Below are 25,950 nucleotides of genomic sequence, written 5' to 3'. Positions count from 1 at the left end.
CTTTGTTTTTAGACACAACACAAACATATATCATGGTCAAAAATGAAATCACTTTTTATTTACCCACATTTCATAAGAATAAACTCTGTATTTGAATTTTTAAAAATTGTATTCATGTTTAAAAAAAATATATATATATATTTGCAAAATACACAACTGCGCCCATTTAGCTGTCACTTGAAGGAACTTATACACCACTCCTTATACACTCTCACAATCTATCAAATCTCTTTATGAAAGATTCAGAGACAACGTATTTTCTACATTAGAAAAAAAATCATGTACACATATAGATATACCGTCTATATATATGTACATTATTTTTATACAAACACCCACATGAGTACAATACAGGTATTAATGGCAGGTGTTATGGTACATCGTCAAACATTAAACAGAGTTAGCTTCGAACTCACGAGCATAAAAACAGCTCGGATGTTGCGTTTTGGGGTTCATCAATGTAATTCGGAAGCTCGGGAATCAATTCGGGATGTATCGCTGAATGATGTCGCAACACGTAACAGTTTGGACATTCCAAGTCATTCAGTTGCCGCGGGCGTACAATCCACCAGGATAAACTGCTTAGTTGAAAAAAAAAACCGTCGTTGGAGTCACTTCAGCTGCCACAGCTACACCGACTGCTCCGCCGGCCTCCATTTTGGTTCCAAAGCCGAGCTGCGTCTCACGTGTCCAGGGCTGTCTCCTCTCACATGACCCGAGTGTTTGTCCCCGTGATCAAGCACTTCCATCTCCATCCATCGCACTGAAGACCCCCCCTCCCCACTGTTTTTTTTTGAAATTCCGACCCTGATGGATATTCTCGAACAGAGTCTGGACAACGCCAGGTAAAACCGTGTCACAAAAATGGCTAATCTACACAAGCTAAGCACAACATGCTAATAATCTTTTCCCGAGGAAAGAAGGAAAAACTACTTCAGAAAGTGGAGGTTGTAGCTTTTACAGTTTGTCGTTGGGGGAACTTTGTTGCATTTCGAGGAAAATAGACGAGTATTTATAACTCAAACAGGGTGTTGATTGGGAAAAAAAGACTTGAAATAGGCTAGCTAAGGCTAGCTTTCTAAAGTAATCTAGTCAGGTTTCAAGTCATAATGTCAATTCATTTGAACTCGAATTTCACAGAAACTAAGCTAATATTTAGAATTGCATTTTTTTTGTGCTCAAAAATTCGGTTTCTTAGTCGAAGTGACATTTCTGTTGTGTTCATCCGCAGCCAAGATAAACAAGACGAGGAGGTGCAAGCATCTGACAGTAAGTTTGACACATCTCTCCATGATACTTCTCGTATCCAGTATCATTTGCACATACTGTGCATTGGACATTGGCTTACATTCTGATTCCAGGGAAGTCTCGTTGCACCTGACTTTCCATTCTTCTCCTTCAAATCTAATAATTGACTTCTCACTGAGATGTGGTTGTTTTGGGTCACAGGCGTAGTCACAGAGCAATCCCGTGGTGTGAAAATAGGCATCTGGGTCTACTCTACGAGACTGTAAGGGGTGCTGTTATGATTTGTAGTCATTTAACTACTTGGACAGGAGCAGGTTTGCTCCCCATCAATCTATTTTTTTCCCCCCTTATTTTTATTTTTTGTTTTTACGCGCTGGGCGTAAGCTTCAAAGTTCAGCGTGACTCCTCCACTGTGTGTTGATAAAGGCCATTTTGACCTCAGGGTGTTTTTTTTAAAACTTTTTAATCTGTTTATTTTTTCCCCTTGTACTGTCGTAGGGGGAGGGGGGATCAATCAAACTAAAATGTCCTTTCCTCAGACGGAACCGGAGACGAGCAGACAGGTGTCACCACACATCAGGCCGTCGCGTTTGGGGATCACAACATCGAGTACCAGTTAAGCACTGACGGGGGACAGGTGAGTCTGATTTTGAATTTTAAAATGTTAATTTATTAAATTGCACTTTTACATTCATGTTTTGAGAAAAGGGATATTTTTTTTAATGAGAAAAAGCTTTTTTTTTCTGTGGGGGCAAACGAGGTCTATCTTTGGAAGTTGCTGCAAGTGAATGGTGGATTTTTTTTTGTGTGTTTGGTATCAGGTATTTTTCTTCAATTTACATTCATTATACCAACCCAATATAATTGTAGTCCAGATCAATTCATTCCAGAAAATGAGTGTGGCATTTGATACCCGGTCATCCATGCGGGATTCATTTTGGCATATACACGGGGTGAGGGCAAGAGCGTGAGCAATATCATGTGATGGCGGGCCGGGCTGGGATTGGCACGAGGCTGCTGTCACATGTCAGTCAGGGGAGGGAGAGAGTCACATGACGTGGGGCTACAAATTGGGTCTCCCTTGGAACAAACAAGATCATTTTCTCATTTGGCAAAATCCTGTCTTGAAGTGTATTGTATTGCACTTTGTAGGATATGATTAACAAATCCACCAGCCAGGTATTCATACTGGAGAAACAGAACATCTATTTATTTTTATTAACTTTTTTTTTCCCCCGGCTTACAGGTGACTTACCGTGTGGTCCAGGTCACTGAACAGAACCTTGAGGGACGGGACGACGTCGGCGGGGCGGTGGGTGTCGTCTCTGCGGCGTCTTTCAGCAGCGCTCCTCAGGCTGTTGCTCAGGTACCCAGCCCGTAAATGAATATGGAGTTATCTGTTGGTTTTTTTGGGGGGTTTGTTTGACATGTCTCACCAAGTGTTTGAACATGTTGTGGTTATTATTCCGTTTGGCTCATCTTCACTCACAATTCCAGGTGGCGGAAGAGTGGAGCTTTCCGCTAGAAAAGAAAAAAAACTTTTTTCTTTTTCATGTAATCGTTTCCAATAAATGTCAACGTTAGTCACTCATTTTTTTTGCCACGGAAAATGATCCTGGCGCCTCTTGTTTACAAACATGAAACACAACATGTTGTAAAGTGATCGTTTTCGATTGAGAATTCATTGTTATTGTGGTGGCTTTCATTGGCCGTCAGGGGGCGTCACTCACCTGTTTTGACAGCACTTGGACCAGCCACTTTATTAGGTACGCATTTGGCGTATGGAAAATAGTTTATTTGAATGATGTACACAACAGAATCCAAATAATTCCAATCTAATTTGTAATTCCTTAAAAAAAACGACTGAACTCTTCATAGACAATGTTAAAATTGTTTCATATGCGAACACTGTGCTCTAACACTTTAGTTATTGCGGATTCACTCTATTGCTTTAATGCGATTGCGCAAGGTCGAAGGTAGCGCAGCTCTAGTCCATTTCTTATTTTTTTATTTTTTGCTTCCTCTTTGCTCTTCTATTTTCTTTTTGCCTCCTTGCTCTTCCACATTTCGACATGGAGGCTCAGAGGGGATGAAGCCTTTTTCTTTAAAATCTTTAAAACTCGTCCTCAAACTCATTTCTATTCTTTGGCTTTTGACTCAGCATGAGACTTGATTTTTAGTTTTGACCGTTTTTGTGCTTTCTGCTGTCTTTGTTATGAATGTTTGTTTTATTGTTTGTTGTTGTATGATTTTTTTTTTGCTTCACGTACATCACTTTGTCTGTCTCCGTTGTTTCAAAGTGGTCTAGAAAGAGACTGTAGTTCTAGTGACCTTGAACGCAGCAGGAGGCATCGGAACATCAAAACAAGCAGCAAAAGCGACACGGGGGGGTAAAATGTTTGTCGTTTGCATTGTAAGGAATCAAATGAACTTTTTGGGTTGAAACCAGAGATGATGGCTTTGACAAGAACATTGCTTATTGAAGCTTTTCCCCCCCCCCCATTTTCACACAGCAGTTAAACACTTCGTCATGCCCAAGGGGTGCTGCAGCGATGGCGAGGCGGGCTCTTGACTTGTCCGCCCGCTCACGCTTCTTTCGTCCCGCGTGCGTCTCTCTCTTATCCGTCACAGGCGGTGATCCAGAACCCTTTCAGTAATGGGGGAAGCCCGGCCGGGCAGTCGGCAAGTGGGGAAGCGCGCTTCGCCTATTTTCCTGCGGCGGCGGTGAGCGACGGCTCCGTGGCTGTGCAGGCCGGCGCCACCTCTGAGCCCACGCTCACGCAGGCGGGAGGTGAGTGCCTGAGCAGAACTCGGGCTGTGTGTATATATACTGTATATATGTATGCATGTACAGTATATGTATGTTTATATATACAGTATATATATACATGTGTGTGTGTGTGTGTGTGTGTAAATATATTTACTGAATATATGTGTGTGTGTGTATATATATATATACATACACACACACTTGAACAGAAGAGCGGCAAGGTAGTCCACACTGAAGGGGTCTCACTCCCTTAAGGAACAATAGCAGACATTGCGAACAGCTACAAGTACCTCGGTATACCACAAGCCAATGGCAACCTCGAACTGGCAACAAGGAAAGCGGCTACGACCAAACACCTCCAGCGGGTGAGGCAAGTCCTAAGAAGCCAGCTCAATGACAAGAATAAGATAAGACCCGGGCAATAAACGGCTATGCCCTGCCAGTGATCAGATACCGTGCAGAAATAATGAGGTGGCCAAAGGAAGAGATTCAGACCACGGATGTTAAGACCTGAAAGCTTCTAACCATGCATGGAGGGTTCCATCCCAAATCCAGCACCCTGGGACTGTACGCAAGCCGTAAGGAAGGAGGCCGGGGACTAGTGAGTGTCCAAGCTCCATGAATACATCTAGGAGAAGGCTCCAACGGATGACGTCCTCTGAGAATGTCTCAGACAATGGGGTACAGAGGATGAGGTGCTGGAAGACGGATCATCACGGGAGAGGACAAGAATGTACACAGAATGTACCACCGGTCCATAACTGAAGTGGCTGATCTCAGCCTACATGCCTACATGGAACACCATAACCAGGTGGCTGGCATAGTCTACCGAAACATGATCGGAGCACTCGGCGCAGTGACCCCCAAACTGGATGAATCGTTACAACCGAATCCGGGAACAACATTGGACATCTCAGTCCAGAAAAGCGCAGTGTTGTGAACAGCAAGGATCCTCACACAGAACCTTCAAGCTTCCTGGCCTCTGGTAGAGGACCCGAGCTGAATGTGGGACGGACACCACCCGAGAGGTGAGACAAAGATTTTTTTTCCACGAATAAAGATTCCTGTTCAAAACAAAAATTTAAAATGTGTGTACTGTATCTGACCTTTGGCCCACCCTGTAATTAAGTCAGATGTATTCATTTATTTATGAATGAACATTTTATGCTTTGTTTTTACAGCGCGTATGCCTGAACACGGACAGTACAAAATCCGATGTGTTGAACAATTCCTGCAGTGTGTTGATTGACGGTTAAACTAATCAGGCTGTCATATAAATTATGTCGTTAATTGCATTACAGCACAGCTCGTAAATACGACTGGGAGACAGCAAAGTACCCAAGAATGTGTGAAACGGCACATGGCGGAACCTCAAATCCAAGCCATAACGCATTTATATCGCCTAGATGCTTCATATTTACCCCCCCCAAAAGTGCAGCTTTAAAAACCATTTCTTTTAATGTGCCGGAGAAATAAAACCAATTAGTTGTATGATATTTGATTTTTTTAAAAAAATAAATTACTGGCAGACATTTTAGTACTTTAAGTCCAATTTCGAGTCCACATATGTGATATAGCATGTAAATATCAAAATGCTTACTTTTGGCAGGCTTATTTTTTTGACCGTTTTGAGGGGGTGGCCTTATCCCATGCAAGTTACCTTGACAACTAGTGGGGGAGCTCGAGTCGGAAAAAAAGCAGGTGTGAACCGCAAAGCCCATGTTGACAACTTCACGGAGCTGTTAAATATGCAAATTGATCTGCGCAGCCAGTAAATCTCAACGACAACTTTTCTCGGCTTTGGCTTTGACCTGATCGTGTTTCAGGCGCTGCAGCACAATTAAAAAGTTCCCTCTGCCCTCATGCTGTATATCAGAATCAGAATCACCTTTATTGTCGTTGCATTACATACAACGAATGCCTCTTGACGTGATGATTAGTGCCATTTCCTGCTTTTATTTTGGCTTGGGCCTTCGGCGATTGCTTTGGTGCGTTTTGCGTTTTTTTTTTAATTCCATAGGCTTAATTTTATTCCCCGCGCACGCCACAGTGCGTCCCCTCTTTCTTTCAAGTCAATTACGACGAGGCCCTGCCGATCACATGTAATTACTTTGCGTCGCATGAGCCCGCCTCACACAGCTCGCTCAGTGCCTCATGTCGTTATCTCGCCGTCACCGATGCTGACGGCGTCGGCCGGGCATCTACCCTTGTACTAAAAATATAAAAGTATATACGGTGAGTTTTCAGTTCATTTCAGCTCGTAATAGGAATTAATTCAATACGGGGCGTCCTTGGTTTACAATGGACATCCGAACACTAACCTACGCTAACGCTAGCGTACGGACGTCAGGAAGTGACTCAATTCCCCGCTCACTCGTTTTAAGACAATTTAGGGGTGTCTGTGTCTCCTTAAAATGCCCAATTTTCATCCTTACGCTTTTAATTCTGCATAGAATGGCACCCAACCCTCACAATATTTGTAACGCGGTGCCATTTTGTCTTCAATTTCATTGTGCTTAAGCTCGCAGATGCGCCTGCCTGTCTTAAAGCACGTTAGGCTGATTTACAACACTTGCGTACCAGCTGCCCATTGTGTCTCTGAAATACATATTTTTTTTTGCCGCCGCGTGACACAAGCGCGTTGAGAGAACAAATGAAACGTGCGCCATGGCGGCGAGCGCACCACGTGCATGGATGAGCCTCATTTGTCACAATTGCCGAGACGAGTCATATGAGAGGCCGGCTGATGTGTCATACTTAGCGGTGAACTGTTGCTCAATTGACGACAGGTTCCCACTTGTTGTATTTTAAAAATCTAGATGTGCGGGGCCCGCCTTTAACACCAGCAGTGAACTTAACAATCAAGATTGCAGACTCAATTTGCTGCAATTTATCTGAAAGTAATTCGAGTGATTTCCCACTTCAGTACGTGTCTTATGTATGTGAGTGGTTTTACTTTATTTTACTTTTTTTAATAGCGATTTCTCGGAATTGGCATTGTGATCATCTTTGATGCTCTAAGCCAGGGGTGTCCAAACTTTTTGCCAAGGGGGCCAGATTTTATGTGGTAAAATGTCGGGGGGCCGACCTTGGCTGACATTCTTTACATTGAACAACAATATTGTTCAACAAATTTTAGTAAGCCAGTCTGTTTCACATTTCCATTTTTATTTTAATTTCAACAATCTTAAGAATTTATTTTGGTTCATTTGAAACAGGTACATCACACGCAACTGCTTATTCACTTGACTTTTTCTTAAACAGAAGTCTCCTGAGTGCAAATGGATCGATTTGAAACATAAAATGTATCACCATGACTTTTCAATAGTCACAAAACCTTTGACTCGAACAACAGGGAAATGAACAAGCAATACACATATCCACAACTGCAAGGATCATTTGAAATATGACATATCAGTCAATCTAAACACGGAGTTATGTCTTGTTAACTCGTGAGTGATGCCCTCTAGTGTCTAAATGCTATTACTCATTTAGTGAATGCGATTACTCATTTAGCCACTAGAGGGAAGCAGTACATCACTCACCAGTCTACTAGACCTCAGTCAATGCAACACGTGTTCCATTGCGCCCAACCTGCGGGCCAGACGGCACTGATTTTATGACCGAGGGCCGGATGAAATTCGACCGCGGGCCGGATTTGGCCCACGGGCCGGACTTTAGACATACCTGCTCTAAGCAGAGGCGCGAGTGTCATTGGGTTTTAATGTCGGAAGATTTAACCCCTCCCAAAAATCCCCATTAACACAGCTGCCATGCTTTCCACAGGCCAGTTCTACGTGATGATGACCCCTCCCGATGCCATTCAGATGGGCACCACGCGGAGTATTGCCCCACGCACGCAACCCTTCCCAGCGTGAGTGTCACATTCACACATTCACACATATGTATATATAATCGCCATTTATACCAGCGGGACAAATGAAAGGACACGCGTGCGCAGATGCCCAAGTACCGGTAATTGATTTGAAGTTACTCCACAAGCATCAGCACTGAAGTAAACATTAATGTCGAAAGAACCTAGAAAATCCAAATTGTCGTTTTATTTTGTGTGTTATATAGGCTGATGATGCATATCCCAATTGTGTCATTTGAAAGCACAACAACCAGAATTGTGTCACTTGCAGCGTAAATCCAGCTGTAGTCATTACGCTTGCTCATGTTGTCATTGACGTTTTTCAGGAGTTTATTAAAAAAAATATTGATTGCAGCAACAGGCCTCTCTTGACACGCACTCCAAATACAAACACACAAAAAATGAATGACGGTTATATTACACTGCCGCGATTAAATATGTCAGACACAGTTCAGGAGCGGAACCATTCGTGCGTGCTTGTGTGTGTGTGTGTGTAATATATATATTTTTTACGCTAAGTCATAATATTTTATTATGTGCGGCTCGGCGGGTGTAGGTCTATAAAAGCAACTTATGGCTTTTATTTCAAGAGAGTTTTCTCGCTCTGTCCTACTTATGCTTGCCCTCATTTGATCAACTCTTGTTTTTAGCCCTAAACTCACCTCATGCGTAACTCCAATGGATGGAACCCATTTGTACTGAGCTGTAGTAAAAAGCCTGACTGACGTCTTGCGTATAAGAGAAGTTCCCAGCAAAACTGCAGGATCTAGTAACTCTTCCTACTAGTCCCAGGGGAGCATCAAAACGCTTTTTCTTGTAAGAAAGGATGCCGAGTGAAGGGATGAATTTGTCGAGCCAGTCTGTACATGATGTTTTACGTAGCTGTCATGGAAAGGGTTGTAATCCCAAATCTAAATCAAACTAAAAGAAGTACAAATGCTCACCAAAAAGCATTGGCATGGCTATTGTCACCCAGTCGCGATCCCACACTTGAAATTCAAACAGAAGAAATTGTATTCTATTGTATTAATTTTTGTATTAGCCTATTGATCCTCTTTCATCTATAACAGGGGTGTCCAAACTTTTTGCCAATGGGGCCAGATTTTATGTGGTAAAATGTCGGGGGGGCCGACCTTGGCTGACATTCTTTACATTGAACAACAATATTGTTCAACAAATTTTAGTAAGCCAGTCTGTTTCACATTTGCATTTTTATTTTAATTTCAACAATCTTAAGAATTTCTTTTGGTTCATTTGAAACAGGAATTTGAAATATGACATATCAGTCAATCTAAACACGGAGTGATGTCTTGTTGACTCGTGAGTGATGCCCTCTAGTGTCTAAATGCTATTACTCATTTAGTGAATGCTATTACTCATTTAGCCACTAGAGGGAAGCAGTAGTCTATGAAACATCACTCACCAGTCTACGAGACCTCAGTCAATGCAACACGTGTTCCATTGCGCCCAACCTGCGGGCCAGACGGCACTGATTTTATGACGGGGGCCGAGGGCCGGATGAAATTCGACCGCGGGCCGAATTTGGCCCGCGGGCCGGACTTTGGACATGCCTGGTCTACATCATTTTAAGTGAGTGTTTGACTTTTGAGCCATTTAAATTTTACATTCCGTGGGGCGTATAGTTTTACGTATTTGGATATGAATGTTGTCTATCTACTCCGATGTACTAAAATACAGATTTGTGGCGAGGCGAAATGAAACGAACTGAAGTTTTCTCTCCGTCAGCGCAAAGCTGCGACAAGCACATGACCGACGGTCAAATCGAGTTATGTCGATTTTTTCCCCCTCGTTAGCATTTATCCGGCACTAAAATGTGCTGTTGTTGTTTGGACACACAATGTGCGTTGTCGCGAGTTAAGCCACGTGACGAACAACAGGAGACGCGACACACAGGAAATGTTTTTCTCCAGGTGTCTTGTGGTTCTACTTTGCATGATTCTTCTCGCCCGTTTTGAGTGTGCGCAAATCAACGGTGACATTCCAGTTTGTCAAAGTGAAGTAAAAACCTCCCCACCCTATGTGCCGTCCGCAGAGATGAAAACGAGACGCTGCGGCAAGAAGGTTTAAACTGGTGAGGAACGCCCCCCCCACTCCCCTTCCTCCTCCTCCTTCTCTTCCACTTCCTCTTTTTCCCATCACCACCGTCACAGCACATTTCTGTTTGCAGCAAATGAACTAATCAAATTAGATTCCAAGCAGAGTGGAGACCCCCCGCACCCCCACAACCACCAATCCCCCCCGCCCCGCTGATTCTCCCCATTCTTGATGTGTGAGACCGCAGATGCGGCGCTCCCTCAGTGCTGACCCTCATCCATTGTTGTTAGCCAGGCAACTCGGTCCCCGTCAGGAATTCGAAATTAGGTCGCCGCGCTGCATCGGGAAACAACATCTCCAGACTCGCCGCCGCTCTTGTCTCGCAGGCTTCCGTGGTGGTTGTTTTATTTGTGTAGATAACAAAATGATGGACGCTCACCGCACATTTTGTTCGGCGCAGAGGCTGGATGAGATGCAGTTAAAAGCCCGAGTCACATTGAAATCCTACAAAATTGCTGCATTAGAGCTGAAGACTCGGAAACCTTTCAAAACGGCGTTGAGAAAAAAGTATTTGCGTTAACAGAAGATCTGGGCCTTTGCAAAAAAAATGAAAATTGCACCGAGACCACTTTTTTTTTCAAAGTGAGGATTAGTACTGCATTCACGTTGGACTACTCGCCGGTGGGGTAATCCAACATCGTTCGAAAACAACTTTTCTTTCTCATCACCTTTGGAATAGCGACTCGTCACATTTCATGACACACTAACAGAATTAATACCATATGACAAACAATTCATGAAAATAAATGAATATCAATTCAAAAGTACAGCTGAAAACTATACCAGCTACCATGATAATGACCGACTTCCAAAAAGTTAGATATTACGAAATCGTATTTATTATAAGATACTGTGAAATTACGCAGCGTGAACATTAGCACATTAGCACTGCTCTTGAATACGGAAAATGAAAAAAAATATAAATTCAGTGGACGCCCCCGCTATTCGTGTGAATTGCGAAAGCCTGTTTATAACTGAAATGCATTGAGGAGGGGAAAAATCAAATCTTAAAAAAAAAACATTCAAAAACAAAAAACTTTGTGTCTGTCTCCATGTGAAAGCGGCGTTGAATTTTGCGCGCAAGGCACACGTTGATAAATCCGCTGCTACTTTTTTTTTTTTTTTTAATGAATGGAACACAGTTAGTCGTGCTACATGAGAAAATAGGTCATTGATATTTATAAGTCATGATGTTACCAGTCCCTTCACGCTTTGTTGCGCGGTTGAAAATGGTTTCACTGCCGCATCTTAATTAACGGACTACCTGATTGCGCAATGCAATGGGCATTCAGAGGTGAGGCTCTGCCTCACCTGCCTCCCCTGACCGCACGTCTCTGGCGGAGAGGGTTGTTGGAGCTCCAGGTGGAACTTTAGATGTTGCAAGCCGGCTGTAGGCTCCCGCCATTAGAAAAGACATTGTCAAAGATAACAGCCCAGAACAGTTGCTAATAGTCTCGGGTATGAGGTGAATGCGGGGGTTGGCTGTATTGTCGTGTGTGGAAAAAAAACAAAACAAGCGTGTGTGTATGTTTTTTTTCTCCGAAGGAAAATGGACGGGCCCCGAACACCGCGAGATGAAAGGAGGAGAGCGCAGCATAATGAAGGTGGGTAATTAGCCGTGATTGCGGCCTTTTCACTCGCCTGACAGGGCAACACAATGCAGGCTCTGTGTCGAAATGGATGTGCGGCTTGACACAGCTATTCTCAAGGTGGCCACTAGAGGCTGTTGTGGAACGGTCATAGCCCGGCAACACAAGGGAGAACCCCCCCTACCCCACCCCTAAAGAATCCGCTTCCTGCTTTTTTAGTTGAGAGGCGGCGAAGGGACAAAATCAACAACTGGATTGTGACCCTCTCCAAAATCATCCCTGACTGCAACATGGACAGCACCAAAACTGGAGCAGTAAGTTGTGGTTTTCATCCGCTCAACGGCCACATTCCCGTTGAAGCCTCACATAAAGAATTCCTCAATTGCAAACTGGGAACAGCAATTCAGATTGAACCAGCAAGTCTATTAAAAAGGACCAAAACGCAAAAATGGTCCTTCCAAGAACATGTTCTACGTGTCCGCACTAGTCTAAACTAAAAAGTAACACGGTGGTCAATTTTTACTCCAGTCGCTTCCCCCTCCCACTGAAAAAAAATCCCACACCATCCCTTCCCAGACCATAGTTTTAAAAAACAAAACTCTTCCTTCCCGTCCCATTTAGATTGTGAGAGCTCCTAAGTTTGGTCCTTAATCCTACAGAAACATCTCAACCAAGGTTAGGGAATCTTTCCAAAAAAAAAAAACAGAAAGACGTGACTGTTTTGAAGCTCCCATTTGCAGCGGCCATCTTGTGCTTCCAGAGTAAAGGCGGAATCCTGTCCAAAGCGTGCGACTACATCCGCGAGCTGAGGCAGGGCAACCAGCGGCTGCAGGAGAGCCTGAAGGAGGTGGAGAGGATCCAGGTGGACAATGAGCTGTGCAGGCAGCAGGTAGGCCGACTTCTCCAACCGGGGGCCATTGCAAGGTCAAATCATGCATCGTAATTCCCCAGTGTGGGACGAATAAAGGATATCTTATCTTATCTTAATAATAGTTTTAATTTTGATGGGAGTAAATGGCGCACGCCTCTCGACACGGATTCTGCATTTGATACGAGTCCAGCTTGTTTAGTATTCCGCCGAGTTGATGTGCAGATGAAACAAGTTAAATAGACACGACTCCTTCAAGTCTCCCTCCGCTGAGGGTAAACTCCACCGGCTCCCTCCGTGCGCGTCTTCATTTCTTCTCCGAGTGGATCCCGAGGTGGTTTTCGGCGGTTAGCTGCGCAATCGCAACCTTCCGAGCCATCAAAGGGGCTCGCTACTACCTGCGAGAGGCGGCGGGGATGAAAACAAGACAGGCAGCCAACTTGCATGCTGATCTCCTCCTCCCTTGGCTATTGAGTATGACTGCAACCCCCCCCCCCCCCCACACTATCTCACAGAAAGCTTAACGTGATCTCTTGGGCGCCTCCTTGAAGTGGGGGTAGGGTGGGAGTGTGGGCTAGGAGGTGAGTTGGCAGCCAGCGGAGTTGACGCACCGCATCTTTGGCTTAATCCCATCGGTTATGATCTTGACTTTTGTGGCCCGCTGAGTTCTAATCTCGGTTGACGTCATTGGGACAAAGTTGTCAGAAACTTGCATGTTTTTGGAATGTGGGAGGAAACTGGAGCACCCGGAGAAAACCCACTCAGACACAGTGAGAACAGGCAAACTCCACACAGGAAGGCCGGAGCCGGAATCAAACCTTGCACCTCTGCACTGTGAGGTGACGGTGCTAACGAGTCGCACACCATTCCACCCTCACTCTATTATCCATCCATCCATTTTCCGAACCGCTTAATCCTCACTAGGGTCGCGGGGGGTGCTGGAGCCTATCCCAGCCGTCTTCGGGCAGTAGGCGGGGGACACCCTGAATCAGTTGCCAGCCAATCACAGGGCACACAGAGACGAACAACCATCCGCGCTCACACTCACACCTAGGGACAATTTAGAGCGTCCAATCAGCCTGCCACGCATGTTTTTGGAATGTGGGAGGAAACCGGAGCACCCGGAGAAAACCCACGCAGGCCCGGGGAGAACATGCAAACTCCACACAGGGAGGCCGGAGCTGGAATCGAACCCGGTACCTCTGCACTGTGAAGCCCACGTGCTAACCACTGGACTACCGGGCCGCCCTCACTCTATTATATAGCACTTAATAAAAAAAACAAACAAACGACATCTAGTAATGACACAAATAGAAATAAAAAGATGGATTGCAGTTTTGTCACGCCGCATCAATGAAATGGCGCCGCTATGTCGAGCGTGCCAGCCTTGGTCACCTGGGGCAGGAAGACTCATGTAGTTCATGGAGTGATTTTTATTCATCCCACTCTGCCTCTTTGCAGCAGCCAATCATCGCATAATAATGTCCCAACTACTCTCTGAGCTCATCAGTACGACACTCATTTTGCTTTTCTACGCAGAGGATAAAGAGTAGCCGAATACGAGTACTTTTATCATGTCTGCCAACACGTCGCTGAACCATTTGTGTTGCCGAAAAGCGACATAGATGTTAATTAGCGTTAGCATTAAGCTAGTGCGGCCTTTCTTTAGGTTTAGTTTAGCTGTTTTTCTTCTCTAAAGATTCACATTCCGTAACCCAAAGCTGTACCGGCAGTAGAGGGTTGCGTAAGACCGGATAAAGTAGCTCCGAACTGAATTTTTCTTCTTCTTCGAAGATTGAGGAACTGAAGAACGAGAATGCCTCGCTGAGAGCGCAGCTTCGGCAGCGCGGCATCGAGATGGTGGGGGAGACGTCGCCGCAGTAGCGATGAAGGAGCCGCCGCCGCTGCGCCACTTTCGGAAAAGCAAAGCAAGGACTTGTGAAGAATCACGTGGAGACAACCCGCCTCCTCAAGGCCGCACTTGGGCCGCGCTCGCTGAGGCGTCCGCACCCTCCCGCGGAACTACAACTCGCTCAAGGACGATAACATTTAATTTCATTACGTCTGCCCCCCCGCCTCCCCACCTACCCGGATCATCATCATCATCATCGTTACTTTGGACTATTACTTGCCGCTTTCTGACTTCTTTAATAATGTTCTCTTTTTATGAGTCTCCTTGCTGTCATACGGGCAAGACTCCAAAAGAGCCAACCTCAGTCAATGGCTAGCTTTGGCGCAAGTTTAATTTTTGGGGGCGGGGGGTGGCGGCAGTGCACATTTGTGATACTCGAGCAGGGGCAGGAAGGGATTACTTGAAACGTTGGGCATTTTGCAGAAGAGTCCCACCGTGGCCAACACACGAGGAAAACAAGACGTAAGCATAGGAAGTGTGCCGACGGCGACCCCCCCCCACCCCGGCTACCATGTCTCAAAAGACTTGCAACCCATCTCGCCTTCATTCAGAACTTAACTCATGTTTCTTTTTTTTTTTTTTTTTTACTCGTGTGATTGAAAATAACAGCATGTCGATGAGGTTTTTTTTATAATGCAAATGCTCATAGATGGGCTAATTTGCTAATCATCAAAAGGTCATATTATGGCTGATTCTCCACCCCCCGCATCTTTTTCCCATCAACATCTTCTTTTGAGATGGTAAATGAAGAACACAAACCGCCAATCCGCCCCTCTCTGTAGCAGCCTCGATGTCTCTCAGGTTACATTGCAAGACATCTTTTCTATCGACAAATGGTCACAAATAAACTCGCTATCATCCTCAACGTGGATTGGTTGTCACTTAGCCACACCCCCGTGGTAATGCAGGCCGGCCAGTCGGAGCTCTCGCGCTCTCCTGGTGACATTCATCCTTTTGGAGGTTGACAATCAAAAGGTAGACTGCATCAATCCATTCAACCATCGGTGTGTGTGTGTGTGTGTATTTATATTTTTTCCCCAAAAGGAACAAAGATGAATGCAGGATGTGGAGAAAGTTATGTCTTCAAAGCCACTTCCATCCCTCCGACACCACAAAGCACACCAAGGTATGGAATGTAACACCCCCCCCCCCCCCCCCAACCCCCGCATTCACCTCAGTCCGAGACTATTAGCAACTGTTTAGGGCCCGGCTGTACCTGTACATGATTTCACAGCCTGGTGGGTTTTTTTTTTTTTTTCCTCCCAAACTTTCACAAGATTTTTTTTTTCTCTTGATTTTGAAATCCTTCCTCCTTGTCGGGCAGTTGACGGGAACTTTTGCATTCTTGGAAGTGACGCATACGATGTGGAAGTTCCACAGTGCAAAAGACCCCTGACCTCTGATGCAATCGGCATGTTGCCCCCCCCCCCCCCCCCCCCTGTCCCCTCCTCACCTAATCCTGCTGGGAATTGCTGTCATCTGAAATTCCTCTTCTCTCCACACTGCCCCCTGCAGACATGGATTCCCCCCACACCCCACCAACATATTGTGTTTCTATTTATTATTTCCACAGATTGACCTCTTCTGCGAGGTATGAAGGTTTGTCGGGGTCAAGTTTGCGCAACAGACGGGGGGGTCAACGGCCTGGACCAAGAGGAACGCGGCAGCGCCGCCTGCTGAGGTGAGTCTGTCCGCCGCCCTTGTGGCAGCCTTTGTTTGGCCACCAGCTCTCCTCCCGCTGATAGGCCCCCTGCCAGAAAACCGCGGGTCCAAATGTCCATCCTAGCAGAGCCTTCATTCGGAACGGATTCGGAAATTTGACCAAAAAGCGTAGGTTAAAAAAAAAAAAAACACAAATATAGTAGCCAACACTTTTTACCTTCATACAATTTTCAGATTGGAATCAAGACAGCAATTGTTGATGCTCGTTCATTTGAATAATTAACCTCAACTTCATGCCTACTTGAGCCAATTCCAAGAAATTATTCAAATGATCCATAAACCACCAAAATATCTTTGGCACAGGAAATAATTGTTTTGGTTTTGGTTTGCCGGCAGACATTGTTTTCTGTCAATCCAGATCTTGTCTTCAAGTTTCGTACTCTTGCTTCAGTCCAAATTTACGACGTGACAGAGGATCATTTCTCGGAACGGTGTCCCGGAACATCGCGTGGCATGACCTCATCAAGCCCGTGCGTGAATTGTTTCCGGCGCCGAAAAAGCACGGGACGGGGCGCGCGCTGCGTCTTGGCGGCGACCCCTCGCGAAAACACGTTTCCGCGTATGACGGCGGTCCCGGCGCATGTCGGGAGGCCCCCGTGGCGCTTTGTTGACAGTGACGCAACCGCGGCCACCGAGGTTATCGGTGAGCGAGACACACCGGCGGCGCGTGGTCGCCACCGTCGCTAATTGAGTCACCTCGGGCAATTTGGGGGGCCCTTTAAAGGCGGAATGAGAATTTAGACGCCGTGGATTTTATCTGCACTTTATCTTTATTTATCCCCCCGCCGCCTGCCAACTAACGCCAACCACCATTTTTGTAATTTCACGTCCACCTTTATTGATTCTGGCGTTTATTCTGCTCCGAGGTTAATTAACCATCAGTTGTTTATTGCGCTCCTGTCGATAAGAGGAAATAAAATAATCCTTTTTGATTTGTTTGCGCCCCCCCCAAACCCCACCCCTGCCTTATTATGCTTATCTCCTATCATGGTATCCAGGCTGTTTTTCATCAAGCTTTGAACGATGACTCGCGTGCCATTAAATAGTAACCACAAAAACAACACGTGCATAACAAAAACCAAAAGTCGATTGAACAAACTCTGCAGGAATATCGCAACTGACAAAATACGTCCGATTCTTGACCGGCTGGTGCGCTCGCGTTTAATACAAACGCACAGAGACGCCCCAAATGCAGCTGCTGTAAAGTTATGCTTCGCAGAGGATAAAGAATATATGCTAGTGAACATGATCAAACATCCTAAACGGCTTTAACACCGGCGATACTCACTAGCCCATTTCTGATATATTTGTTAGCAGTAAGCTATCAGACATTCAAGCAAAGTTATGTGGTTATTTTAAACACATGGTGTATGATTCTCTTTTGCTGTTTTGTTTCGGTTCACAGTAAACAAAAGATGCAGGTGTAAGACTCTCCAAAATTGACCTTAATTAAAAAAAAAAAAAAAAATTTGTCCGAGTTATAAATGCAGCCATACATTAGCGACAGTAACCCTTTTAAAATGTCCACATTTGGGTGTGAAATGCTTTTTAAAAATGCGCAGGATTCACAACAACGTCCTCGAGATCGTAAATGATGGCTACACAAAAGAAGGAATTCGTCAAATTGCCTCCTGATGAGGTTTTCCAAAATCTTTGTGTCCAGTTTTGATGTGTCAAAGTATTTATTTTAATCACAAGTCATGGAGAGAAGCTTTTTAATCCATATGAAAGCACCACTTTCTGTTAGCATTTATGAGTTATTCAATGAAACGGCAGGGAGGCAGCCCCCCCACACCCCCCCCCCCCCCCTTAGATGAGATGACTTCAACTGCCGTCTAATGGATCAACAACAACATTGAGCGTGTTAGCATCCCGCTGGTATGTAATGCCGCTTCAACGGCAGGTTTCATAAGAATTACACAAGGGTGTGTGTGTGTGTGTGGAGGGGGGGGGGGGGCTCAGTAACAGAGAAGAGCAAACGATTTCACTTGAGACCTTATAATTTCGTCATTTTGAGAAAGCAGTGGCGATTCTGTTGAGTTGAGCGGATGCGCCAAGTGACTCCGGAATGCCAAAAAGCCATTTGTTGGCAGGCTGCGCCACAAAATAACGCTGAGGATGGGGGGGGGGGGGCAAAAAAGTCACAAGCATACCGTAAGATTTCATTATTTTTGCTCCTTTTTCTTCCTGTGTGGAGTTTGCATGTTCTCCCCGGGCCTGCGTGGGTTTTCTCCGGGTACTCCGCTTTCCTCCCACATTCCAAAAAACATGCACGGCAGGCTGATTGAACGCTCCAAATTTTCCTGCGTGTAGTTCAGTGGAAAACTCATGCAAGATTCAAACCAGAACAATCCACCAATCCTCGTTAATTTTTTGGGGGGGAAGTTTATTGCAGTTATTTTTTTTTTTAAATAAGGTCAGGGGTCACCTGGAGCCAGTTGATTTCAGGGCACAGTAGACAAAACAACCATTGACTGGCCATTCAAACCCAAATCGGAACCCTGAACCTCGGAATCGCCAGGCAGACATGCTAACCACTTGTGCCCCCCCCCCCCCCCCCCCTCCCACCCGTCGCCTGACTGCTTTCACCTTTTACAGCACAAGCAAAGAGGTCAGAACTTCCCCTTGTGGAGGTTAGATAACTCTTGCCGGGAAAGAGGCCAGCCGGGCCTCCCGGGGGGCGGTGAGGCAACCCCCCCCCCCACCCCCCACCCTCACCCTTCACCACGACTCGGCATATGTATAAATACCAGCCACCGTGCACTCACAGTGACACAGTGGAAGCGAGGTAGCAAGCAAAGTCATCGTCAGCGGACAGTCGTCGTCGACGCCCCATGAGAGAGACGACCGCTCGGCTTTTAAGGATTTCCTGCGCCGTTTGAAACCAGAACCAGCCGCCGACTAGTCCAAAATGAAGGCATTCAGCATTGCAGTTGCAGTGACACTCGTGCTCGCCTTTATTCGCATCCCGGAGATCTCGGCGCTCCCCTTCGACGAGGTAAGCGACTCCACAGTTTTTTTTTTCTTTCTACGTTCTTGCCAGCATTTCCCAGCACGGTGGAACGCGACCCACCGCCACGGGTGCAAAGTGAGGAATGCGGAACATTCCTATGGTGTGCCTGTAAGAGGCGGGGCCTCGTCACTTTCTGTTTTTACGACCGCATCATGAGTGCGGCTCTCCTTTCCCAGATGCGACAACTCGGCATAATATCGTTCACCAAATCCAAATGCATCAAGCGACGAGTCGCCTTTGTGAATGCAAAGAAAACAACTTGTTTGGCTCGCCAATGGAGCTAAGATTCAAGAATTATAAGATATTTGCTATCCTGAAGCGCGTCTTGACAAAGTCACTTTGTTGCAGCCCACGTCACGTCCGATGCGGCAATGCCTCGGAGGACTTTTCTCCGTCATTTAAAAAAAGGGTTTAACGGTCATTTTAAATGTTCTTTGCGGACGCAGGTGCGGGTGCAAACGGAGGTGGCGAGAGGCGGCGGCGGCGGCGACGCTCCGGTTGCTGGCCTACTGGACGCGGCCGCCGACGGGGAGCCTTGGACGGCGTATCACGCGCGACACAAGCGGCAAAGCAACCTGTCCATGTGCCGCTGGTGCTGCAAATGCTGCCGCTCCTACAAGGGCTGCGGCTTCTGCTGCAAGTTCTGAAAGGGAGAGCGAAAACGACGACGACGACGACGGCAAACAAGAGCATCCTAATTTATCACTGAGCTGGTTCCCCGATTTTTATTTTGGTCGCACGTGATCTAGAAACTGTCAAAGTGGCACAGTGGTATTTATTTTCATGTTTGGAATAGTCTTAAGCTTTTGTAAACTTTTTTTTTTTTTAATTCCAACTTGTATTCAGAATTGTTGAATAAATGAATCTTGAAATGTATTTGCTTGTGCTTATTTTCTCATTATGTATACTTTTTAAAAATAATGTTTCTTTTTAATTTGCATTAATTTCCATTATTGCTCTTTTTAATAGAGTTGCGATCCCATATTTGAACTTTTTCACATTTAAAAATAATTTCAATGGGAAAAAAAAATCACAATTCTCTCAACCTTTGTGTTCATTGGCCACAATCCTTGAAAAACCGCCAAGGTCAAGGCAAAACGGCCAACTTGCCGTTGCGCCTTTCGCAGCCGGCGTCGGTTGGCTGTTGATTTTTGTGCGTCCTGTCATCACGAATGTCCGTGCCGCGTTTCAGTCAGACGCGCTGGTGCCGGATGCGTCCGGTTTTCTTCCCCTCCGGGGTGGGGAGGATACGAGTGAGTTATTGAAGCGTTAGCGGGATGCGCTCGCTCAACCGTTGTGTCACTGAACTTTGAACAATGAAATGTCATGGCAATCGATAAGTCTGCTTTGCATTTGTACAAGATTTTTTTTTGTTTTTTTTTGGGCGCATCTCTTTTGGATTCAATTTTCTTGTTTTCCATTTCAGTGGTTGTAATCTTTTTATTTCTTCATTCGTTTGATTTATTCACGTGTTTTCAAATATGTCAATATAATCATCAATATCATTATTTTTTTTTACACGCAGACCTGAAACGCCCAGTCGCCATCTACACAGACAACATTTGTGAATTTGGGAACTCTTGAGGAGCCGGAAGCAGACGTGACACGGAAGTTGAAAAGTAAACGTCTTTATCGCCGAAAATACAAAGTGACTACAGAGAGCAGGGCTGGATGCCCAAGACGTGGAAGAGATCTGTCGACATACCGACAACGTGTCATCGAGTCATCCGAGTTATTCGACTGTGAGACGTGCGGCCCATACGACAGAATAAAGATACGACGCAGAAAAGAGCAACAGCAACCTTCACTGACACGTGACGGAGGAACAACCAGTCACAACACTCTATTAGATAAGATAAGATAAGATAAGATAAGAAAACATTTATTAGTCTCGCAATAGAGAAATTCTTGATTCACAGCAGCAAAGTTATGAAAGGAAGAAGTAGAACAACAAAATAGAGAGATTATACGTTATAATTTTTTTTCGGGGGGAGCCCTGGCTTACACTATGCATGACATCATATGTTTTACAGCCCATTATGGAGATGATTAATTTTCAGCCTCCAGCTGGACTTGTGTTATTTTTTTTTAAACTCCAATTCATTTTTACTAACCATATTTCACATAGCTTTGGAATGTCCAAGCTAGCAATTTGTCATAATTATGAATGCGTTTGTGTGGAAGGCGAAGGAGGGAAGGAATATCAGGAGGTGTGCCCCATTGATTGGACGAAAAGGAACATTTGCATTTAGATGGTCCCTTTGCTTCCTTGTGTGTGTATGTGTGAATAATCTGGTGGTCTTCCTTAAATATAATGGATTTGTGTATGTGTGTGATTGGGTGTTTCGGGAAATGAAGCCAAATAAAGCATCAACAAAACGCCATTGTTTTTCTACCCGGTGACAAATGACGCAACCCGTCGTTGGTTTTAATTTAACGCAGGCCCTTGTAACTTTTGGACGCACTTTTCCGGCCAGTAGTCTTTGTCGGAGGAAGAATCCTTTTCATTTTCACGTGTTGTCCATGAAAGTTGATGTCATCCGAGTGCCGAAATGGTTTTCGCAATCTCTCAATCAATCGTTTCAGGGGTAGGATTTATGGCGGGTGAAGTGCAAGACACAAACCGGAAGTGAAACAAAAACCTCAAAAACAAAACAACATCAAATCGATGATTTGACGTAGCCACGCGGAAGGTGTCAGAATCCCCTGTCAGAAAGAGTTTCAACTCCCACCAGCGGCAGAACTTTGCCCACGTCAGGGGGGGGGACATCGCGTCCGTCCAGGTGCACCGTGCTCCCCAGCCTCCATCGTTGAGGCGGCCGACCGCAGCTTTACCCGTAAAGGTGGAAGCCGCCGGTGGTTGTAAGTGTGCCCAACATTTGGACCGGAGCGCGCAGCCGATTGGCGTATGCCGCTCGCGTCGCCTCATTGCGTATGTTTGACACGTCGCGGCGGCGCGGCGGCGGAGCGCGCGAGGAACGGCGCGCACGGACGGGAGGAGAAACGCGGCCGCTGGGATTCTTGCTTACACACTTTTGCTTCAGCCGCCGAATGAAAAGATAACACGTTTTTTCCAGGCAAGATTCTTCACTAATCTCGTTGGGATTTAGTCAGATTTTGCACCAAATGTCATGTTTGCTCACAAGCAAAAAAAAAAAAAAAAAAAAAAAATGCACTTGGGTTATTGAAGGACAATGACATCATCGAGTTATTTGAGAATGTGACAACAAATGTCAAAGAATGAATACATTTAAAAACTAAAGTGCAAAGTTTTCTTTGCTGTTTATATGACCACATTTTGTTTCATAAATTCAAGTACTTTCATTGTTTTTATGATTTTTTGGGGGGGTTGGGGGGATGAAATGGGAAAAAAAACTCCTCAACCATTTGAAATGTAACAACCACTTTAAAAGTGAAAACAAAATGAATCGACATGCAAATGGGCGTGGTTATGTAAATGCCTTCAGTTTAAACAGAGCAGGCCCAGTCAACTTGCAATAGCCAATCAGGTCTGCGTACCAGGGCCAGCTGGAAGGGCTGACGTCGACACTGGACGTGCGCGTTCTGTAATTGGATGAGCCGCCTGCTAGAGGGAGCTGTCGCTGCATTTTCACCCAAAATGGCCGAAGGAGAAGACGTTGATCTGGTTGCAGGACTACTTTCCAAACAATTTTCAAGACGGACCTTCCTTCCGCTGGATTTACCACTTGAAGTTGTTTTTACCAAGTCAGCAAGGAAACATCAGAGCACGGCCGGGCACTTACAAGCTGCGGTGCGTTTCAAAACGTTTGGGGACACTCGCGTGGATCTGCAGCTCAGTGAACAGGCACAACATTGGTGAGTAAATGAATTCTATTTTACATTTTTTCTTCTTATTTTAATTCGTTAGTATTAACGGTCACGAAATAAAATGACAAAGATACAAAAAAATGTATCAAATAAATCGGCTCACCTGCAACTTATAATGGCGCATTGTAGTCAGCTTCGTGCACTAAAATTCGTTCAATCTCAGCTGCTCAACATTTTCAGTTATTTGCTGTTGTATCGCCTATTCTCAAAATGCAAATGATCTGTTCATTTTATTTTCAAGTCAATTGTATTTATTGAAATATGTATTGTATTTATTCAAAGAATAGTTTGTCTTGTTATTGTCTGGTTGGTGTGTTATATGAAACCGCGACATTGCGCAATTTATTGGACAGACTTGTTTATGATCACACAGCTTCATTTTATTTTATTTATTAAGTATTTTAACAATCTTTTTATTTTTGACAATATCTGTAAATTTAGTTTCCTGCTCTTAATTGTGAACGCATACTTGATGGTTTTAAATGCTCCTGAAATGAAGTGCTGCCTGACGAGCCAATATTGTGTTCATGTGCAGTATATGACGTCACTGAAGGCCTAAGGTTGAATGCATGGAAAATGGTCAACCAATTTTGACTTCATTCACCTAAGAAAATTCAGTACAATTTAAGATCCTCTTTTAAAATGTAAAATATTTTAAAAAATTCAAATAGTGATTGGTTTTTTTTCTGTAAAAAAGTGACATTTTTCAATGAGGTCAACTGTATGTTCTCAGTGACATACACACGAGAAGTGAAACGGCATTTTGTCTTTTCTTTTATAAATGAATTAAAACTCAAACCAAAAAGTTTGACGCATTTGAAAAAGAAAACACATTTCAACTCGCCGTCGTGATCGATGCTTGAGGACACGCGTCAACGTGTGCGGATGATGAAGTCACGTCATGTATCATTGCAGAGGAATCCTGACTGCGCTTCGCAGCGCCTTCCCTCCCTCCCCCTTTTTCTGTGTTTCACTGCAGCGAATCGCACTCGTTCTCGCACGCCCCCCCCCATACAATTCTTCTCATCAGCGGCCTCCCCTGGCCGTGTCGATCCTATCAAACAATAAGCGGCATGAGCCGAATGCGCAAGGAGCCAGCGTCCCGCCATTCATACCCTGAGAGAAGACAATTACTTCTTTCTTCTTATCTTTGCGGGGATCAGAGCCATCTTGAAGTGGGCAGATAGTCGGGCGACTGGACTGCGCGCTTTGTTGCGGCGTCGCCACAACTGTCGCGACTGCGATTTATCACGCCTTGTACGCGACCCACGAGTGGCTAGCTTGTTTACCGCCTGAATGCGAGCCACTCGCATAGCGACAGGACAGGACATGCCAGAAGACTTCGCTCGTCCGACCATTTTTTTGGACGTATGGTTTACCAAAAAAAAAATAACCCCACTTATTGGTGTTATGTGCCCATTATTCAAGAATTTTCACTTTAAAACCCCCAAATATTGACCTATTTCAAATTTCCATTTTCCTTGATTTCACTGCAAAAAAAAAAAAAATGGCCGTCAGTGGATTTTCACGATTCCTGTTTTTGGGTATTTGTATAAACAAAATGACAAAACAATGAACAAAAAAAATACAAGTATAAAAATATTTGTAAAAAAATGTATGAATATACATTAAAGTCCATTAAAATTTACATTAAAATATACATTAAAATTAAGTGGATTTAGTTGTAAATTTCCCCAGTGTGGGACGAATAAAGGATATCTTATCTTATATCTTATCTTAAAAAAAGAATTTTAAAAAACATGTTTAAAAAAAAATAGACGTTTTACAAATTTACAAAATAAATTACATTTTAATTGCTTATTTAAAAATTGTTTTGAAATCAAGTCCTGTCATTGTCTTTATGATTGTAGATATATTTTTAATTAAATAAGATAAGATAAGATATCCTTTATTCGTCCCACAATGGGGAAATTTACAGCCTCCAGCAGCAAGAATGTATGTAGAAAGAAGAAAGAGAAAAAAACAACAACAAACATCTTTCAATTAAATTTCAATTAAATACATTAATTATTATAATAATTATAATAAATTAAATACAATATGAACACAAATGGATAAAAATTATTATTATTATGATTGTTGGCAAAAAATGGCAGTTTTAATTATATATAGTTCATATATATACGGTATATGTACAGTATATATATATATATATGATTTATATATCATTGAAAAGTTGCAGATTTGATGACATCGGCGAGAAACACGGCTCACCGACTCCGGGGAGGCGACGGCTATATCCGTCTCCCAGGTTTTTCGGGCAGCCGGTCCCACCTTACAAATCAGCAAGCCGTCGGCGTTGGCGCTCCTCGACTGAGGCTCGAGCATATCACGGAGAGAGGCGGCTAATAGGAAGCATCCATTATTGCGGCGCGGGCTTGTTTGGGGCCGGCGGCCGTTGGCGCTGATGGATGCCGATGAAGGCGAAAGTAGAGCGGGAACACATTACGCACGTCGTTGAGAGCATTATGCATTTCATTTCAAATGTGCCGGTGCATGATTTGACTGCCATTTATATTCCGTGGATATCCTTGGTGGACTTATTTGACTCTGTCAAGTCCGGACATGGAGGCAGCAATTACGTTTGAGAACAATACGGCCTGATGAATTTAGCGGCCGGCTGATCCAATCAACGCACGTTAGCGCTTTTAAAATCGGCCAAAGCGGGCAGATTTTTTTGCTAGTTGTTCTTGTTGTTTTCTTTTTTTGTTTATACATTAATATCAGACCAGAATGTTGATTACCCCCCCAACCCCCCCAAATTAAAATAGGCCAGTTTTTTTTTTTTGTCCCTGTTGTGTCAACGGACAAAGTGTTTTAAAACTGTAAAAAATGATGATGATGATGATGATGATGATGAGTGTAGTTTTGACCACCGAGCGCCGTTGCAGCTCCTCAGTGCGTCGTAGCACATGAAAAAAAAAAGAACCCTGTTTTTTTGTTGATGTATTCCTGCCATACAAACGCAC

At 44.5% G+C, this 25,950-nt stretch overlaps 3 protein-coding genes across 4 annotated transcripts in view; all 3 read left to right on the top strand.

Moving 5' to 3' along the window:
- LOC127601005 (upstream stimulatory factor 2-like) overlaps positions 1 to 15,241 on the top strand; it is a 231,061-nt gene extending 215,820 nt beyond the window's left edge. Inside the window, exon 12 of one of the 2 annotated variants that reach the window (XR_007962464.1) lies at positions 15,053 to 15,241. The gene's annotated coding sequence lies outside the window, so the exon portion shown is untranslated. Of the gene's footprint in view, positions 1 to 14,388; positions 14,512 to 15,052 lie in introns of those variants that run through there. The other variant, XM_052065974.1, reaches the window with a different exon arrangement.
- Positions 680 to 14,414, top strand: LOC127601014 (upstream stimulatory factor 2-like). The gene is made up of 11 exons (XM_052065985.1): positions 680 to 845; positions 1,232 to 1,269; positions 1,788 to 1,885; positions 2,495 to 2,614; positions 3,880 to 4,039; positions 7,805 to 7,892; positions 9,946 to 9,984; positions 11,553 to 11,611; positions 11,816 to 11,910; positions 12,357 to 12,485; positions 14,259 to 14,414. Exons 1-11 carry the CDS (start codon positions 811 to 813, stop codon positions 14,346 to 14,348), a joined length of 951 nt encoding a protein of 316 aa, XP_051921945.1. The 5' UTR covers positions 680 to 810; the 3' UTR covers positions 14,349 to 14,414.
- Positions 15,242 to 18,847: 3,606 nt separating the features above from the next.
- Positions 18,848 to 19,987, top strand: LOC127601036 (hepcidin-like). The gene is made up of 2 exons (XM_052066016.1): positions 18,848 to 19,096; positions 19,558 to 19,987. Exons 1-2 carry the CDS (start codon positions 19,010 to 19,012, stop codon positions 19,756 to 19,758), a joined length of 288 nt encoding a protein of 95 aa, XP_051921976.1. The 5' UTR covers positions 18,848 to 19,009; the 3' UTR covers positions 19,759 to 19,987.
- Positions 19,988 to 25,950: the final 5,963 nt, after the last annotated feature.

Source organism: Hippocampus zosterae, chromosome 5 (genome assembly GCF_025434085.1).
Source record: "Hippocampus zosterae strain Florida chromosome 5, ASM2543408v3, whole genome shotgun sequence".
In the NCBI taxonomy this organism is placed as follows: domain Eukaryota; kingdom Metazoa; phylum Chordata; class Actinopteri; order Syngnathiformes; family Syngnathidae; genus Hippocampus; species Hippocampus zosterae.
This window is presented reverse-complemented; position numbering and strand designations above follow the sequence as displayed.